Genomic DNA, 19,300 nt, shown 5'->3' on the forward strand with positions numbered 1-19,300 from the left:
ATGAGCAATTAGAAAGATTAACTGTCTTGTTTTCCTTTCTGCCCTAGATTGATTCTTGCAAGGCTCTGGGACATTTGAAAGTGATTTGGGAGAGCAGAGTCCGTGTCTGATGGACACGGAACCAAAGCCAGCGTGTGTTGTACAGCAGGCTCACTGCCCAGGAATGAAGTGCCCTCCTTCAGAGGACTTTCCTCCTCAGATAAGACTGTCTGAAAAAATACCACCAGTGAAGCCTTGCTTCAAGAAGAAGCAGCAAGTGCAGAAGAGATTGGACACAGAAACTCTCCGGGCTTTGCGGCCAATCTTTACCAGTTTGCTGGGAGCTGGGACCTTGGATAGAGTCTTTGTGCCCCGAGGCCAGAGTGGTGGTCATAGTGATTTATGTGAGCCTGCTGTGAAAAAGACTCTGGACCTCAGTAGTTCTTGTCCCCAAGCAGAAAATAATGTGACTGGGCTGATGCCAACAGCTCCAAATGTGCAGAATCAGTTGCCAGTAGCTCATCCTTCTCGGCATCCTGAGCAGGATGTCCAGTCAGGGGAGCAAGACCTCTCACCAGAAACGACTCCTGGAACTGCTGCTGATAATAGTAATGAATCATTCCAGGACCATCCTTTGCACCCAGCTGCTAGTGAAGGTGCACCTTGTCCTTTGTTCCCAGACAAGATTCTGGAAAGCTACTCATCTGGCTTATTCCAAGAGACTAGCTGTCCAATGCAATACAATCTGAACCTAAGCAATAAATTCAGTGGTGGGATATTCCAGGACAAAAGTGAAGAAGCTTCTCTTGATCTGGTATTTGAGCTTTTGAACCAGCTGCAATATCACACCCATCAGGAAGATGGAATAGAAATTTGTGTGGATTTTCTCCAGGGCAGTTGTGTTTATGGCAGTGATTGTCCCAAACATCACACAGTTTTGCCATACCACTGGCAGGTGAGGAGGACAGCAACCCAGAGTTGGCAGAGTGTGACCAATGATTCCCAGGAGCATCTGGAAAGGCTCTACTGCAACCCTGATAATGATAGGATCAAAGTGAAATATCGGTAGGTAACTAAATTTACTCCCTTACTAGCAAGGGCACTTAACTGAGCTGTGCTGCGGAAGTATAATAGAATGTGTGTTCTTTTTTCCTGAGGTTTTGTATGCAAGTGTTTTATAAGCCCTATGATGATGTTACTTGAATAATAACTGACAAGTTTGCCACAACAGAAAAGTCTTGCATGCCTATTAAAACTACTGTTTAGCATCTGGAAAGTATTTTTTGAGGCTGGAAGACTTGAAGTGTATGAAGTAAGAAAATTTCAGCTCTGTGTAAATGGAGTTGATGGAGACTGTTGTATAGTATTGTGCTTCTTGTTAATGTTCCTAAAGAGTGTTTTCTCTGTATTAGGAAAAGTGGCAGCATGAATGAGCCTTTGCGGTGATTGAAACAGGAATGATAACAAGTTTTTCTCTGTCACTGTGAATACAGATTGGCTGTGTGCACTCCAAGCATAGGTTTCATTATTACAGTCTAAGCAACTAAAATCAGACAGGTGCTCTGTTAAGTCATTTGACTGGAAATTTCATATGATTGGTAGTATGTGGTGACATTTCAGCTAATTTGCTATGAACAGCCTGAGCAATACCTTCAGAAATGCTGATCATCTGCTTGTCATCTTAAATTGTTAAACCGTGTACTAGAAATTATTGTTTCCTCTATATACAGTAGTGTTTATCCGTTTTCTGAAATTAAAAAGCAGCTTTTAAGTTTCCATGGTTGTTACCAATTTAGGTTTAATCCTTCACCCTGAAATGTAACCCAAAACTTCTTCAACTTTGTAATTCATGTTCCATGTTGAGTAGTAGCAGAGAGTGCTGATGCTTTCAAGTTCATCATATCTATGTAGCCCATGTTTGTGTGAAAGTGGGGTGAAGACTGCTTTTTACTTACTTATTTTTTCCCTGGAGGAAGTATATAATGCAGACTGCTCCTATCTTACCTGCCCTGCCTAACCTATAAACCCGGTGCAAGTCATTCCAGCCATAGTCAGTTCAAAGCAACGCTTCTGTAGTTATGTAGTAAAAAGTTCAAATTCCATTTGCCATCTAAGCCCTTGTGGATTTGTTCTCACTGCCTCTACTTCCTTCCAGTTCCTGAAGAAGTGCAGCACTTCTTCCAAAGTGTTTAAATTTTCATTTTATAGGCTGAGATTTCTCATTAGGCACCAGAGACTCAATTTAATGCTTAAAATCAATGTGAGTCATTACTTTCACCAAACTGGATGTTGGATTAGGCACTAAAAACTCGGGCTCCATTAGCCTATGGATTCATCCTTTTTCCTAAAGGCAATTCCACGTACACTGAAAATGGAAGTGAAGTAGGAAATAGGAATAGAATTGTCTTGAAGGAATGTCAGTCTGTTTAAAAATAAAAAATAGAAATCTTGTAACCGCATAGCAGGTAACGTTTGCTGTATTTTAAAAGAGAAGCTTCCATTTTTTCCAAGTATTTAAAATCATTTCTGAAAACAACTTGGCAAATGCAGAAATAAAATAAGCCCATGCAAATAATATAAATTTGAGTTCTCTGCAAACGAGCAAAAGGTTTTCTTGTTGACGCCTGTATCACAGAATCCATCACTACACAGGAGCTACATGTGCTAAATGATGGCGTTAAGAATTATTAATTTAAAAAAGATAAAAGCTTCATAACTGCTTAATCATCTCCATCCTGTAATGTTGGCTGGACAGCGTTTTCTGCCTTTACACTTACTTTGCAGGTTTCCAGTCTGGTGGGTATTTCGGTCTCTTGGTGTACAGTTTCTGTCTGACCCACGGGATTGGGAAGAAACTGAGTGGGTGTGTTGCCAGACACATGACATTCTGTTACTGTGAATGAAGTCAGAGAAACAGAATGATCTCAGAAAACCCAGGTGTGCTGCAGTTGGTGTGAAACTCCACTGTCAAAGTGGAGGCAGATTCTTTTACTGCAAACTAGACTTCATCTTGTTGAGTTGAACTGGCTACCCAGTTAGTGTCTGTTTTCTTCAAGTAAAAGTAGCCTACCGAGACTTAACAATTACTTTGAACATCAATAGTTTTTAATTTTCTGTTTTAAGCTGGTAATTCTACAGCCTGTGCTCTTCCTTCTCTTAAAAGATGTTGTGAAGATCTTTGCTTCAGTCACTGCTGCAAAATCATGCCCCAGTGCAAGGCTGGATAACTGTTGTAAATTTACAATATCCACTTACCATGGAATGACAAATTGAACGTTTCTGTAGCTCTTCCGTGTATTTAAGCCTTTGGAAGTGCTTCATGTTTGAGGGTAAGTATTGGTGGGAACTGAGGAGTGAAACTTCCTCTTAAGACTAGGGCTTCTGATTTCAAACACTGAATATAATGGGCCTTAAAACCTAGTTTTAACATGGTTTTAAGCTAGGTTTTGAAGTGGTTGACAAATGTTTTACTGTGTATCCTTGCCAGTTTCTTCTTATGCAACGTCATCTTGTGTCAGAAGAACCTCCTAAGCCTTTACGTGTGGACTGCTTGGACTCGGTGTGACTCTTCCTGGAGTTCATGGTTGGTCACTGCAACCTGACTTCCCTTATGTTCCTGGGCGATGTTGTGTTTCCTGGCAACAAGATGCAGATAGCAGCATGTTGAACCTTGCTGAGAGGCTGCAAACATGCTAGAACAGCTCATCGTTCACATGGTTACCGCATTATTTGGCTAAAGCTATTAATCTCTTGTGGTCAGACAAGCTTTACAGGCCTATCTATACAGATTGCATACAACAAGGAAATGTCTGTTCAGCAGTTTGCATGTCCAAGAAGGGCCATGCGGAAGCCAGCCTGACAACCAGTGGGTGGTAGTTGTTTATTCTCATTTGCTTTAGACACAGTTTATATGGCACAGTAAGTAATGCTTACAGACTGCATACATAGCATTGCCATTGTGTGCTCCTCCAAGAAAGTTGGGCTATTCAAGAAAGTGTTAGGCTTATTTGGCTCAATTAGAGAATTGGCTCTAAATTCAAATACGGTGTTTTTCAAATAAGTATTTATAAAAATATTCCTTCATCTTAATGTTACTGGAGTGAGTAATGTAAGAAAACAACATTAAAACAACATTAAGTTTTTGCCTTTCACCTAAGAGAGCACGATCTTAAAGCAGAAGTGGTAAATCTTGTCTACTGACTTTGTAGTATGACTGCCTGCGATCCTTGTTGCAGTTTGGCCTCAAACTGAATGTAAAACTTTATCATAAATTGTTTGTATTTTTGCTCTCTGAAGTCTATCAAGTGCTTAAAGCCAAATACCAAACTATCTGAACAAGTGGGGGATATGAATTTAAACAGGTTAAAGGACTTAGAAGTTCTCAGTTTTCCTCATACATGGGAGGAGAGGCCCTGGAAAAGTTCCAGCTTTCAGCTAAGTATTGGAGAGAACAATGCCAAGTACTGCTTTCCAGCATGACAGTACCCAGGATGGGATATTTTAAGATACCCTTTAGTAAGGGGAATACTTGGCTGCAGAGCTAAGCAGGTTTTCCCCACACACACCTGTCTCATCATGCATGTGTTGCTTTTCAAAATAAGCAACATCATTACTGATTACACAAGGATTTGTTTAAAATAACTTTTCAGTTCCTGACCCGTCAGTTCCCCTGCTTTGGCTGAAAATTCCACCCCTTCTCTTGGCAAAGACACATCACTGTGTGCCAGGGACACAGTCAGGGAAAAGCAGGTGGTGCATATTCTGCCTGGGAGCAACTGACTAATTATTCAGTATACATGCATGGTTCTTGGATGAAGTCAGAGTAAATATTGTCTGCTCCCCAGCAGGGTTATCAATTGGACTTGGAAACGAGCAGTAGGGACAAAAATAAATGTACAGGGAAGCAGTATTCCTTAATTCATGTGTTCATGGAATAGCTTGATTCTCTCTTGTGGTTCAAATATGCTTCTAAGATTTTAAAATTATACGAAGTATAGTGGAAGCATTTCAACTGTTCAGGGACTTCTGCAGGTTGTCTGGCCTGTTGAGTAGTTAAATTTAGGAAGTGTTCTTTCCGATCTGCAGAGCTGCCATAGTGTGCAAGTTAACTCGTGTGTTATTCATAACGCTAGAGATGGGAAAACAGCTAAAATTCACTGTGTCTGGTGATTTTTGTGTGTGATGTTTCTTGAATATACACAGCTGAATGGTTTTGAGCTTCTTTGCTTCAAGCAAGGAATTAAATGCAAGACAAAAACTCTAAATAAAAACAGCATGTAAAGTGATTTTAGAAGTGTTTGCCTTGTGCTTTTTAATAGTACGGTTCAATGAATTCCTCTTGGCCCCACTTTATAATATCATTTACATATGAAATAAAACTAATTGGCTTCTAGCTATAGAAATCTAGGGAAGTTAGAAGCGTTACGTTGAGCTGACTTTGAGCTGCTGCGGGAATTGGCAATCACTCCTGTATCCCTTTTCTTGCTTCGTGTCGATAAACAGATTGCAGTTTTGGAAACAGCTGTCACCAGGCTTCAGGTTGAGGTCAGTCTGTTCTCTGCGTTCTTAGGGTAATAAAACAGTCCTTTCTGAAACAAAGATTTATGCTTGGTGAAACAGATTGCTCAGAAGAGTTGCTTATAGGTAATCCAGCAGGCACCTGGTTGTCACAGTCTGCCTGTCCATTTCAGTAAGGATGGGAACAGAAAGAGTCTGTTAAAACTATTTGCCTAGTAGGAGCAGTGATTGTGAAGTTCCTTCCTAGTCGGGACATGTATTTGCTGAAATCGATAGGGATTTGAGCTGAGTAATAACTGCAGAATTTGATACTTGTAGTCAAATGTATATACATAGGAGTCCAGTTTTAGGAAGCTGGATGTGAAGGATGTGACATGAAATGTTAAATGGAACATTCTGATACCGAAACAACCAGACTTGGTACTAGTCAGTGTTAGACTTGTGTATGATCATCTTTTATAATGCATTAATGAAACTGATGCAGTTTCATTATTTATTGTACATTTCAGAGGTATTTTAAGCCCTGAGATTTGATAGAATTCTAAAAAAGAGAAACAAACCTCACAAACTGCCCCCAACAACAAGAAAACAATCCACAAACAAACAAAACGCAACCAAAAAATACCCAGGCCTGTCCATGCAGAACAGTTGTGAAAAATGGGGCTTTGAACATGAAGTTCCACCTAAGTGCTGTAGAAGGTGTTCATATTACAGCTTTGTGAAGGCGAATGCCTTTCCCATTACCTGAAAACCCGTTCTTCTGTCAGCGCTGTTGCCACTCAGAGCTGTGCTTGTGCCGTCTATAAAACATTTACTGATATAGAAATGTAAGTTGACAAAACTGTCTGCAAAATGTATCTTCATCAGGTGCAGGTAGGAGACCTTTGGAACCAGCAATCTATCTCAGGCAAGGACATCCATGTTTATCCTCTACTGCAAATAGAAGTTGTAACTTGGATTTGAATTATGAAATATAGTGCATGCAGTAATACTTGAAAGATTTGAATGTTTGTCGTCCTCTTTGCTATGGATTTTTAGAACTTAGCAGCACTTCACACAAAAGGACCACTTTAACCCGGTACCTCCTGTTCAAAAGTGGCCAATAGTGGGTTTCTTAACAGGACAGACATACGTCTCAGCACAGCAATCATGCCTCAATGTCTTCCTGATCCAGAGATGGTATCTTGGTGTGTGAGAGAGCTTGATTCCTCCCCATCCCTTCCACCCCCCCACCCCACCCACTCCCAGATCTGGAGCCAGGCTTTCATTTAAGCTGTATATGCATCTGAACCAATATACCAGTAGTAGTTTCAGATTTACAAACATGCAAGTCAGTGAGACCCTCTCACTGTGAAAACTACAGAAGTCTGCTTTTTCAGGCACCCCCAGTCACCAGTTGTAAGGCAGGGAAAACCTGCCTTTCCAGCTTCTAAAAAAGATACAGGGAAAACAGTAAAGCTACTACTATAGTGGTAGATTTTTTTTCTTTTCTCTGATGGTGGAACTTTTTAAGTGTAAAGGTAAACCTTTCTGTTGCACCTCTTTTCTGAGTCTGCCTTATTGAACACCTCCTGCATGGCTTAGGGTCACAGCAGAGAGAAGCAGTGTGACATGATGAGGGAGAAATTAAGTAGAATATGAAACTAATTTCCTGCCCTGTCACCTGCTGCCCCTCTGTTCAGTTTAAGATACTTGTAGGATCATGTTTGGTAGCTTGTTTTTATTCTTGCCCTCATGTAAAGTAGTGCTTCTGTGAGGGAAGGTTCCTGCTTTCCTTTCATGCTCCTTACGGCACTAGCTAGGATTTGGCTGCATTTTTGTTCCTACATTGTGAGGAGCTGTTTTATGAATGTCCCTTCATGAGTGTTACCTGACCTCTTGTTTACTGTTACTTCCTATGGAATTGGTTTTAATGGGAGCAAATTCTGGCTCCTGTTGTCTAAGATCTGACGTTCCTGTTTCGGTACTTTGCTTAAAAAGAAAGACCTCATAAGGACAATATACTTGAAGTTCCCTCACCCAAAACTGGACTGCAGCCTGCAAATTCTAACCTTTTGCTACAAATAAGATTAAATACTGCTAATTTGGGGTCACCAGAAACTGTAAATGACAGACGTATCTGCTACAGTAAATGAGTTCAGTTTGTGTTTCCAACCTAAGCCCAGAAGGGTTTTGTACCTGTTTAAATCTTTTAAGGTAATTTGTTCCCCTGAGTGGTTTTCAGCTTGTTGCTATTGCAGAGAGGAACTGGTTTAGTCAGAGAGAGAAAATCACCAGTTTCATCATCTGAGTGGTGTTTAACTCTCAGTCTTGCTTCGTATCACAGCTGTTCTGATGGGAACCGAGTTTCATTTCCTGTACAGACCTTTGTTGATCACTAGGTTTTTTCTAAACCCTGTTTGCGGTAAGACTCATGACATGTAACTGAACTTAGGAGAAGAGTTTGAAGCCACATGCATTTTCATAGCACTTACAAAAGTATTTATCCTCGTCATCTATTTGTACATAACATCTAGTGAACATGTGTCATATTGAATAGAAAGAGCACAGACGATGCACACATTAGGCTGAAGTTCCTCAGAAGGACGCAAGGAAGAGCAAGCCCAAATATCCTCATTTTAGCAGGCTAGATTCATCTGAAAAAAGACTTCAGTGTCGTAACTTTCTAGTCGATGTACCTACTCAGTTGTGTCCTGAAGAGATTATGTCTTTGTATTACTCCTTATAGTTAAGGTACAGAGAAAATGTTGAGGAACCGGGTTCTGCTTTGAAAACACATGTGGAATTTTATTTTGAACTGTGCTGTTGTACAACACCAGATTTGGGTTTGTGCGATGCGTTCTTAAGAGTTTTCAATATGTTTATTCTTTCAGCGCAGGTAGTTTATAGACCTATATTTGGTTAGTCAGTGAAGTTCTTAAGAAATCTGTGTTCCCACCTCTATTGCAGATTTTCTGTGGGACTTGGAAGAAGCTATTTTAGTCTCTCTTTGTATCTGTCTTTCCCAGGGAAAAATGGGGATAGTGATTTTCTGCTTCAGAAGCAAGATGAGGCAAAGCTGGGGTGTTTGCAGAGGGGCTTAGTATTTTTTTTTTCTGTAGAAAAAAACAGCATTGTTTTTATTACCAGTTTCAAGCTGTACAGAAGGCTGTTGCATGATGCAGAGAGGTACTGGGAGTAACACTTTGCCCCACCAAGGTATTTGAAATACATTTCCTGCTTTCCCAAATGTCTGACAATCATATAGCCATTCTGATCTCCTCCCGACCTTCTCTAGACTGATATTTCAGATAAAGCCTTCAAAGTCCATCAGCAAAAACACTAGATTTTTTTTTTATTTTTTTTTATCCCATTAGCTACAAAACTCTCCCTTTTCCTCAACATAAACTGCTCAAGGAAAGTATAAAGAGCGATGGATCCCTTTCATGGAGCTCATCTTTTGGAGATGGTGCCGAGAAAGTGTTGGAAGGGGCCTGTTTCACCCCCGCACACAAGAAAGGGTTTTAATTGTTGAGTTCATGTATATTTGTTTTGCCACTGTCATCATCGCAGTACCTGAGTATTTAATCACCGTCACATGGGAGCATCTCCCGGAGGTGCAGATAGCTTTGCAATCATGTGTGTGATGTGCTACGTGTTCTTTCGTGCTCCCTTCAGGGCACAAAACAAAGTGATGTGTGGCTGGTTTATTGTTGGATTTCCCCTCTCCTAATCTATATGTTATCAATAGTCTATACATTATAAAGGATACCCTTTACTTTAGATAGTGTACACTGTATTTCTGAAGTAGTAAATCATTATACTGTGTGGAGATAAAATTATGTTATGCTAAAGAACGTATCAGACATAACCTTGAGCATCTTGCATTCGTACTGTTCTTGAGCTCTAAATTTGTGGTCTTTCACCTATATAAAGGCCTCAAACAGTTGAGAGGTACGGTTGTCACATTTGCTTTCATTGCTGGTGTCTTAAAGCTGAAGCCAGGAATACAATCACACAACCACTTGCTGCAGTCACAATTTTTTGTTACGGCTTTGCATTATGTAAGCTGGTAATAGGCTTTTTAATATACAGAGGAAGTGCTTTAACTGGAGAGCTGTTATTAAATAACTTTGCTTTAGGATTTCAAGAGTTTAAAAGCTAGTGAGTGTTACAATTTGAAAAAGTTAATACTTCTGAGTAGAGAAGTACACTGTTAAAGAATGTAAATGAGCATTGGAGTAATATATATTTTATGTGAATTGATGGTTTTTGTGAAAGAGTATCTTTCCTTATTCACAATGTTATAATGGGGGTAGGGGGAGAATGAGGTAGGATTTTGGGCACATAGTGTGTTTTTCAGATGCAGTCACCTAAATAAACGCATTCATCTAAAATGTTCAGCTGTATAAAATATTGCAATGTTATTCCAAACCATTTACTATTAGGTAGAAAACTTGGAGTTTGAATGTTTTTAGTTAAAATACTATTAGGAAGAAAGTCTTCCCTGTGAGGGTGGTGAGTCACTGGCATAGGGTCCCTAGAGAAGCTGTGGCTGCCCCGTCCCTGGCACTGTTCAAGCCCAGGTTGGACGTAGTTTGGAGCAACCTGCTCTACTGGAAGGTGTCCCTGCCCATGGCAGGGGGGTTGGAACTTTATGGTTTTTAAGTTCCCTTCTAACCCAAACCATTCTGTGATTCTGTGATACTATTCAGGGAAAGAAATAAAAACCTGTTGTGTTGATATTTTGGTCCCTTAAATTTTCTGTTAACGGGAAGTAGTGTTCTAAACACTCTACTGCCTTGAAAAATAGAAATACCATTTTTTAAAGCATCCCTAATTCAACAGAAGTTTGAGTTTCAGGAAAATTCTGCTATGTTACATCCTTTCCCTATTCACAGCTAAGGGGTATGCATAGAGGATACCATACCAAGAAGTACCTTGACTACATTTTTTTCTTCCAGAAATAGAAATTGATTTTTTGGGTTCTGAACTGCAGCTCTTATTCTGAGAGAAACTTTGAGTAAACCCAGATAGCAACTGCACAGAGCCGGAGTCCTCATCTTTAACTGAAGAGCAATGGATCTTTATTAACCAAGCTGAAAGCCAGCACTAGGTGCGTGAGCTTTGGAAGCTCTGCTCTGCTCTCTGTGTCACAGGCATGCTCCAAAAGGTGGGATGCTGAGAAATGCTGTGACCTTCATAGACCAACTGAGCAGTTTTATTTAAGAACGGGAAAACAAGAACGTTTAACGCCTGGTGTTGTACACGGGCTTTCAGGAAGAATGTTTGCAGGGGCGTAATCACCTGTTTCAGGTCTTGATGCCCGAGTTGTTCTTTCAGTGAATTGTCCGTATAAGTGACAGAGCGATGACTGTCCTATCTTCCTCAGTTTGCTTACAAGGGAGGAGAATCTAAAAAGAAGAGGCAGAAGCAATGAGCTACAAAAATGTAAAAAAACTCCAAACAGCAGACATTACAATCATTACATTTTTCAGTACTGAGAAATAATCTGGCACATTCTGTACAGGTTTTGCAGAAAAATACTTAGCCTTCAGAGAAACTGTTTTCACAGTAAGCTGTCATTAGCCACCAGCCTTATAAATCTTGAACAGTCTTACAGGCTACATAAATGCACACTTAGGTGTGCACAGATTTTGTTTGTTGTAGGAAAAAATTTGCTGTACTGAAATTGTATGTGAAGTTTTCATGTTGTTACAGCACCATTAGAAGAAAGCCCTATCAGTTCCCTACCTGTTCTGCAGTTAGAACGTGTCTGCATGCAAATGCCCTTTTTTGCATGTGCACTCTGAACCCAGAATTTTAGGAGGTCATCCTGAAGATCTGCTTGCTCTACACTAAAAGCATGAGGAAAAGCAGTCTCGTACTGTGTTCATGTCGGAAAGAGTTTTTCCTTATACAGTGTCCCTCCCATTGCATTACTTTGATTCTCCTTGCTTTGCTGTGGAGCTGTGTGTCTGTTGGAGACCATATTTTAGCACAGTTAAGACCATATTAGAAATAACCAAGTCATGTTATTGGAAGCCAATCATGTTTCAAGTGTCTGTGGAATTTGCTTTCCAGTCTTCAAAATTTAACCTTTAACTTTTTTAGGGTATTAACTAGTATGTTACTACTTTTAAAGAGTTCAGCTTGCTAGTGGATGATCTTTATCGTATTTATAGTGTAGGTTGAAATATTCTCTTTGCTGTGCACTGCATTGGCATAGAACTACTGCAAACGTTTTTTCATTTTCAGTTTTCACACCACCATATGCAACATACAGAGTTATAATAAAATTAAACAATCCTCTGGGGTTTACTACCTTTAAAAGAAAATAATCTACTCATAAAGCAAAGATTTTCTATTTTGTTGTACTTCCTTGGAGGTCACAGATCTTTGGATGTGTTATGGTGTTTGACTTGAAGAGAGATGGAAGTGAGAATGAATGCTCAAACTGTGAGGTTCTGTACTGAGAAATAGCTTTGGGGTATTTGTTCCATACAGTGTGCAGCACAATACCTGGGGGTCTTGATTCAGGGCTTGGATTTGCGGTGCAACATAACCCGAAAACAGTGAGTCAAGCTCCTCACTCTGAAAGGATAGTATTAATAATATCAGTTGCTAAACGTGCTTTTCTCAAAAATGACAGCTTTATTAGGCACTGGGATTCCGAACTGTACAACAACGTTTTGAGAAGAAAAAGCAAATGGCCCTAAAAGAGCATTAAAAGTATATTCATGATGAAATTCACTCAAAAAATCATGCTTGTGGTGTTGCCTGCAAATACTATAAATAATAACACTGCTTAGTATTTCAGAGAGATGATTTCCTCATGATTTCACACAGTTTTCAGATAAAGTAGATTGTAGCTTGTTACGGAACAAAATGACTGCGTGCGAGAAAGGTGGGGTGATCTGTTACTAGATTTTTTCACTCCAGAAAATGTGCGTTTGGGGTTTTTTTCTAAGCCTTACGTTTACTTTCAGTCTCTTTGTACTGGTCATTTATTTTGCTTAGTGCTGCTTTTCCTTCTGACTGCATCTGTGCTCTATAACTTGTATCTACGTTTATCTTGTCATGCTGTTGTTATATGTGTTTTCTTGAGTTGCATGGGTGCCCGTGCGCTAGCCTCTGATGCAGTGGGTGGTGGAATATCAGTTTTAATTAGTGTATCAAATGTCTTGCAGTGGGATGCAGCTTGGATGGGAAGACAAAAGTTATCAGAATGCACCTATGCAGAATAGCTGGTTTCCTCCTGTACCCATCGTCGAAGTGTAATGATTTTATATGACATTGATGGAAGTCGTGAACACACTGTTAAATCCTTAACTGTTTTGGTGTGATAGTGTCATCTTGACAAAGTTTTCATCTTAATTAGTGTGGTTCTATGACAGTTTTTAGAGTATCATGCGCAGGGACCCGGGAAGATGTTCCTTTTTGGTAGCAAGTTCTCAGTGTAAAGGGGAGGAAGGCTGTCTGGAGCTGTTGCTCCTGCAGGCAGGTCTGCCGTGGTGGGGATAGCCACCCACAGAGTGAATCGTCCCTGAAATGAGGCAGACAAAACCCGTGCTGGGGGGCCTTGGTCTGGGGTGCTGGGGGAGCTGCAAAAGGAAGGACTTCTGTGTCCAAACAACTTCAAAAGTAGCTCATGGACTTGCATTGTTAAGACATCTGATATGACTTTTGAGACTATTCTGTACCTTAAGGTCTTAACATGAATGCTTATTGAAAACAGAGCAGTCTAAATTTACCCAAACAGCAGTGGATCAGATTGCCTGATTGTGAGCCTGTAGGAAGAGACACGTTGTCCTTTTGTCTATGTCAGGAAAGTGCTTAATACTTCAAACTGTGCTTAGCACTTCACAGGCCCAAATGCAATTAATTGATGATGATAAACACCAAGAACAGCTATGCACCTGTACCTCCTGTTGAGGACTGAAGGATCCTTCCAGCTGATCATAACTTTTTAAAGTGGGAACTCTTCAGTAGTCTTCTGTGGAAGCAGTGTAATAAAATTCTTCAGCAACAGTACCAGTCAAGAGTGTGAAATACCTAGTAAAATTGCAGCCATTCTCAAGAAAATCTGTGTTCATCAGATCATATAGATGTTGAGAATAGCTGTCACTTGATGTGGCAAATTTCATACACAGTATTTTGATCTCTGTGGTATTAATGTGCCAATGTTTTAAAAAGAAACTGTAGATTTCAAGTACCAGCTTGATGTATGTTTACTGTTAAGAATTCAAAGAAAATATTTTATACGGTCTCAAAAGTTTTATTTCCAGTTGCAAAAGATAAGTAACTGTTAGTGAATACCAGTAAGATGACAACTTGTAAAGAGATTATGAAAGTAGAAAACTAATTATGTAAACAGCATTATTTTGGAAATATGTTAATCCCAGTTCAACCCCCACCCCCCACCGATTTCTGTTGGGAATGAATATTACTGTCATTTCTACCAATTTCTATAGATTTCTTCAGTTCTTGATTGCTAATAAACCAGTGATTGTCTAATGATCATCAGAGCTGATCCATGTTTTACTTAAGTATGTTATTTTATTTGATGTCTCTCTTTTATCACTGACTAACGAAATAGCTTTAGAAACTGTTTGCGGAGCCATTCCACAGTCACTGTTAAACATGGCCCCCATGAAGTGTAGAGGAAGTGCCCTTTTATTTTTGCCTTTAGTTTATCTAAGACTTTACCCTGTATGGATATACTCTGGTTCTTAATTTGTAGCATCCTATTGTTGTGAGGTCCTTTTGGAAGCACCAGTCAATGAAGTTGCATACTGACTGCTGTTGTTTTTTGTAGCTGCAGTATGGCTACAAGAAAAAAAAAAAAAAAAGCCAGTGTTCCTCAGTGTAGGCTCCATAATTGTGAAATCATGTTTCCTTTTCAGATTATGGTAGTTCTTCTCTGCGGCACGTGATGAAAGATACTCAAACTCTCTGGTGGATTGGCAGCAGATGCTCCTCATCTGGAGCCATTTACATTCTCTTTTCTTCCCTGAAGCATTAACTTTCACAAGAATAACCTTTTGAATAGTATGTGGCTGCTTCCTCAAATACGGTTGTGTGATGTATTTACTTAGCTGTGCTCAAAATGTCAAGGATATGTATATTGATTTTCGTACTGTTCATGCATACTGAATAAATACCACTGGACTACAAAGACTTCTGGGTTTGGTTTTATGTCTTCCTGTGCTGAAGGCCATGTTTTTTCCACCATTGTCCCTGGAGACATTTAAGAGTTACTTTGCCCTCACAGCTCTTCAGTGTCCTCAATTAGCTTGTCTCTGTGTTGTGCCCACTTCAAGCTTGTGGGATATCCTCATGTTGGTGGGGATTGTGTGACCCAAGCACAGCTTAGATTGAGGGTATCTCTGAAGAGGGCTGTGCCAGTTGTAGTTCTGACTAGCTGTTTTACTGCCTCTGAATACCTTTTTAATGGATTACAGAAAGTGAGAATTCTGTTTTTCTTGTTCTTTCCAGAGGACATGAGTTTTGGGTGGATTTGAATATTATGAAATTATATGAAACTGTTGAGTTTGATCAAATGCGGCGGCTGTCCACACCTTCCTGCCTCAGCTCTAGCTCCAACTACTACACAGTCTGGAAATACTTCTGCAGGGACCACTTTGGCTGGAGAGAATACTCTGAGGTATTTAACATATTTGAGAATTCTGCTTTTGGATTGTAACCAGAACTCTTATGTACATTACATACTATATATGTACATTTTTAGCCTGTTTCCTCTTCATACATTCAGGAAAGTTACTTAAGAGCTATTGCTGAGGAGAAAAATCAAGAATGTCAGTGTTGAACTGAAAAAGCAGTAAAAGGAGAATTCTGCTCCGCTGGACTGCAGCTTGAATTATCCCTGAAAACAATGGAGACACAGAGGCTGACTAAATTGTCAAATTTGAGAGTAAACTGTCCATGTCAGTACCAAGAATGTACTTTCTAATCCCTAGAAATCTGGTTTTAAGACAGGGGTGATGGCTTTCTACAGCCTTTTTACTCTACTGTTGTTTAGCTATGCAGTTTTTGATTTACCTGTCCCTGATCTATTTACCTGTCCCCAAAGATACTGCATTGCAGAACATGGGCCTCCAGAATCACTAGATCCATCCCACTGCTGTCTCACTGGCTACACTGTGCACTGCTGCAGCTGGATGGGCTGCAAATGCCCCTGCTCCTTAGGGACCTTTTCCTAAATATCTAGTTTAAATCTGTTCACTCATGGTTTATGGACACTTGTTCCAGTGTCGCCACTGCCCATTGGATTTTAACAGCCACAGTTTTCCATATCAGGTTGTAAGTAGGTCCTCTCTCTTTTAACTCATTAACCCCAATTATGGACACAGAAATCACATCCACTGTCAAACAGTATTGTGAAACCTGCCTTGTTGGCACATCTTGCAAACAGGTAATGGAACATTTTTCAGCAGTCTAAATGTACTTGTGCCTCAGAGCACAAGGGAAGAGAGAGGAGAGAGGAAGGGCGTGGAGAGGGATTCATTGAGATCTCTGGGAAAAATAATTACATTTTGAGCATGTAATTTATCATGTGTATGTTTTTGTTTTGTTAATTTCTTTGAAACAGCCTGTTGTAAGATTGATAGAAGAAGCCAGCTGCCGCGGTCTAAAAGAAGTTCGGTTTGTTACTTGGCATAATCAGTATATCTTAAACATCAAAGATGGATTCCAGCAAAATGCGTGTTTCAGAAGAGAAATCAAGAGGAGACCCCTTCTTCGCTCATGCATTGTGCTGATGCCGTTTTTACAGTATGTATCCCAGCAAAATGGAAAATTTGCATTTGTTCTCCATGTTGGTCTGTCCATGAGAACTGTACTCCTTAAGATGTGACAAGGAGATAGGCATCATGGGGTAGAAAAATTGGAAGCAATAATAAAAATTCTCAGTCATATTGGCAGCTCTTGCTTGCCGCTTCTCAAGATAAATATTATCTGAGGAGCTCCTTACTACTAGGCTGTATTTATTATTTAAAGGTTATAATGCACCTTTTGGATCTCAGAACATCAGAAGCACAGATGTACTTAAACTTTGCCAAAGGACTGTCCAGCTTTTGGCATCTCATTGGCTATAGTGAGCTAACAGTTATAGGTCCCATAAAGATGAGCATTCAAAAAGATGTTGTAAATTTGAAGCACAATTAAGACATGCCGTGTTTTTATTGTTGTCTCAAGTGCGGGTTAACATGCTCACCCGTGAAAGGCAGAATGAGAAAAGTGTTGCACTGTAGTCAATTTTGATTACAACTCATAAAAATGCTATTTTTGTGATCTCACCAGCACAGTTGGAAACACTATTGTCATAGTTCAGGAGTTAGCAACATACACTACCCTGTTAGCAAAAGGGTGGAAGTCATTAGTCTGACTGGCAGCTTAGCATGCTGGGCCAATCAAAGATGCTTTAACTGCTGCAGTAGGGCTACAGTGCTCATTAGCGTGCAGAGTCGTTACTGCACCTAATTGCGAGGTGAAGAGAATTTGGTCAGAGCCTCAAAACATGTGGTTGTTAGAAACATTTTTAGATACAGTTTTACAGGAAGGAAACCCAAAATAATTAAAAAGATACCAGGAGGATGCAGGTAAAAAGACTTAAGTGTGGACTTCCCAGTTACAGCAATTCAGAGTATCAGCATAATGAAAAATAAGGATTTCAGGGATTCTCCTGATGTTTTGCTAGCAGTGACTATTTTGCTACAGTGTAACATCATAATTTTGGGATAGGCTAGAATTATAAAGTTCCCACTAATTATAGTGGACCCTTGCGTGTTTTACACTCACAAGGGCTTAACCATAACTATTAATGCCAATGAATACCTACCCAATCTATAAAATAAGACCTGAAATCTCTGTTGTTTTGCAGTAAACCTCATTTTTATTTTCTTTCTCTAAAGACCTTATAATGCTTCATTGAAAATCTACCAATTCTTAGCAAGGAACAAAAGAGTATTTTAAATATATCTGAGAGCTATCCTTAAGAAGTCAGTATTTGCCGCCACTGATCACAAAGACTTTTTTATTTCCCTCCCCTCTAACTTGCTTAAATCTGTTACAAAACTGGGAAAGAATTATTGACTAGAAACTGGGGGAATTGGGTGATACTGGTTGACAAATGTTGACTTTTTAATGGCTTCCCTTTTATGACTGATGTTTATAAATAGTTTACACTAGTCAGAAGAAACTAACAAAGTACACCAAAGGACTGCAGTGTTTTTGTTGTACTTGATACCTTACTCATTAATCCATAATCTCCTGTTTTCTGTGACTAGTCTTCCGGTCCATGTGTGAGTGAATGAAGTTCTACAGTAATACTTTGTACCCACTGACTCTAGGAGGAAAAAATAAAATCATTAATGCACACTGTAGTATTGCAGAGTTCTTGCTTAATAATCTTTCTTAGAAAAGTCCATCCTTTGAGTTTCTGTTAAACTATTAATAAACAGAAGAACTCTGAGTATAGTCAAATCCATGCAAATCTTTTAAGCTTTGAACAGCAGGTGAAAGCCACATGAACACCTCTTTAAAAAGTACGTCTGCTCTGAAAAGTGTGAGTGCTGTTACAGTTTAATGTCCGTCTGATCCAAATCAAACGGATCAATTTAAAAATAGCCTTCTTTTTCTCCAAACATTTTTTCTAGATTTGAAAAGCTCAACCTGCAGTCAGAAAATCGCATTAATTTTTTTATGGGTCCTACAAAAAAACCACATACAGTTCTTCAAAGCTAATATAGCGCTAGGTTTAAAAATTCTGAAAGGCAATCTTAATTGACATTTCTGTAGGTAAGATGTGAATAGCTAGATAATTACATTAGCTCTGCAGAGAAAAGCAGGCTAATGAGCAGGGGCAGTCAGAAACTGCTCTGTGATTGTGTTTCAATGTACCTCAAGAACAGGTTGGCTGGGTGCAGTAGTCATGGTTCTGTGGCTTTTCAGGCAGCATCATGCCTGAACAAAAGAAGATTGATTCCTGAAGAGTCACTGGAGAAAATGACTTTGACTTCAGCAAAGCTTTGGAGAGTTGTTTGTTCTCCAGGAAACTTTCTTTTTACAAAGATGGCATAGGGAATTGAGTTTGCCTGTTGTTCCTGTGTGCAAAATCCAGTTGCGTATATGCAGGAAGGCAGGATTTGTCTTTGGGTGTTGTCAAACCTCATCTTGCCCAAGACAAATACGCAAAGGATTCACTTTTCCCATTTCCTCCTAGTCAGAGCACATTTCACCTTATGTTTTGGCAGTGTTACATTATCAGAACACAGGTGACCTAGAAATTTTATGAACTTTAATGTTCATAAACTTTAATGAATTCTAATGTTCATTAAACTTTAATGAATTCTAAGTTAAGGTCATCTGTGGGATTTAGAGGTAAGATATACCTTGTGTCTTTCCAGCCAGATGGTGGGTACCTGTGACTTCATAGGCTGCCTTCTTCCAAGTGTACCATGCCCATTTGCATTCACTGTGGATTGGGCCTGGAGTCATGGCAGCTTTTTCTGTTAAAATGCTTTGGTAAAATACTCATCTGGTGAACTTTTGATAGTTCTGTGTATTTTTGCAACTGAAAGGGAACCTCACCAGCTTGCAGGAGCTGAAGAGCTGTGCACTTGAATTGTGAAAACCAGAGCCTGAACATGCAGGCTTTACATGTTCAAAGTATTTGCATTGACGCAAGTGAAGAACTCCCAATAAGTAAGGATTATTTGGATGAATAAGGCTTGTTTGGTCAGATTATAATCAGGTGAACATAAGCCACAAATATCACAAATATATACATTTAGCAGCTTCTGCA

The 19,300-nt window shown here is 39.6% G+C and overlaps 1 protein-coding gene across 2 annotated transcripts in view; it reads left to right on the top strand.

The window, feature by feature from the left end:
- TIPARP (TCDD inducible poly(ADP-ribose) polymerase) overlaps positions 1-19,300 on the top strand; it is a 40,633-nt gene that overhangs the window by 18,397 nt on the left and 2,936 nt on the right. For both annotated transcript variants that reach the window (XM_061371624.1, XM_061371623.1), the window contains exons 2-4: positions 48-1,044; positions 14,974-15,142; positions 16,088-16,269. In XM_061371624.1, the coding sequence (XP_061227608.1) occupies positions 110-1,044; positions 14,974-15,142; positions 16,088-16,269 (1,286 nt within the window). In that variant the 5' untranslated portion in view covers positions 48-109. The remainder of the gene's footprint in view (positions 1-47; positions 1,045-14,973; positions 15,143-16,087; positions 16,270-19,300) is intronic.

This window comes from Neopsephotus bourkii, unplaced genomic scaffold, assembly GCF_033783945.1.
Source record: "Neopsephotus bourkii isolate Nb327-2 ecotype Australia unplaced genomic scaffold, CSIRO-AGI_Nbou_v1 NB_1574, whole genome shotgun sequence".
In the NCBI taxonomy this organism is placed as follows: domain Eukaryota; kingdom Metazoa; phylum Chordata; class Aves; order Psittaciformes; family Psittacidae; genus Neopsephotus; species Neopsephotus bourkii.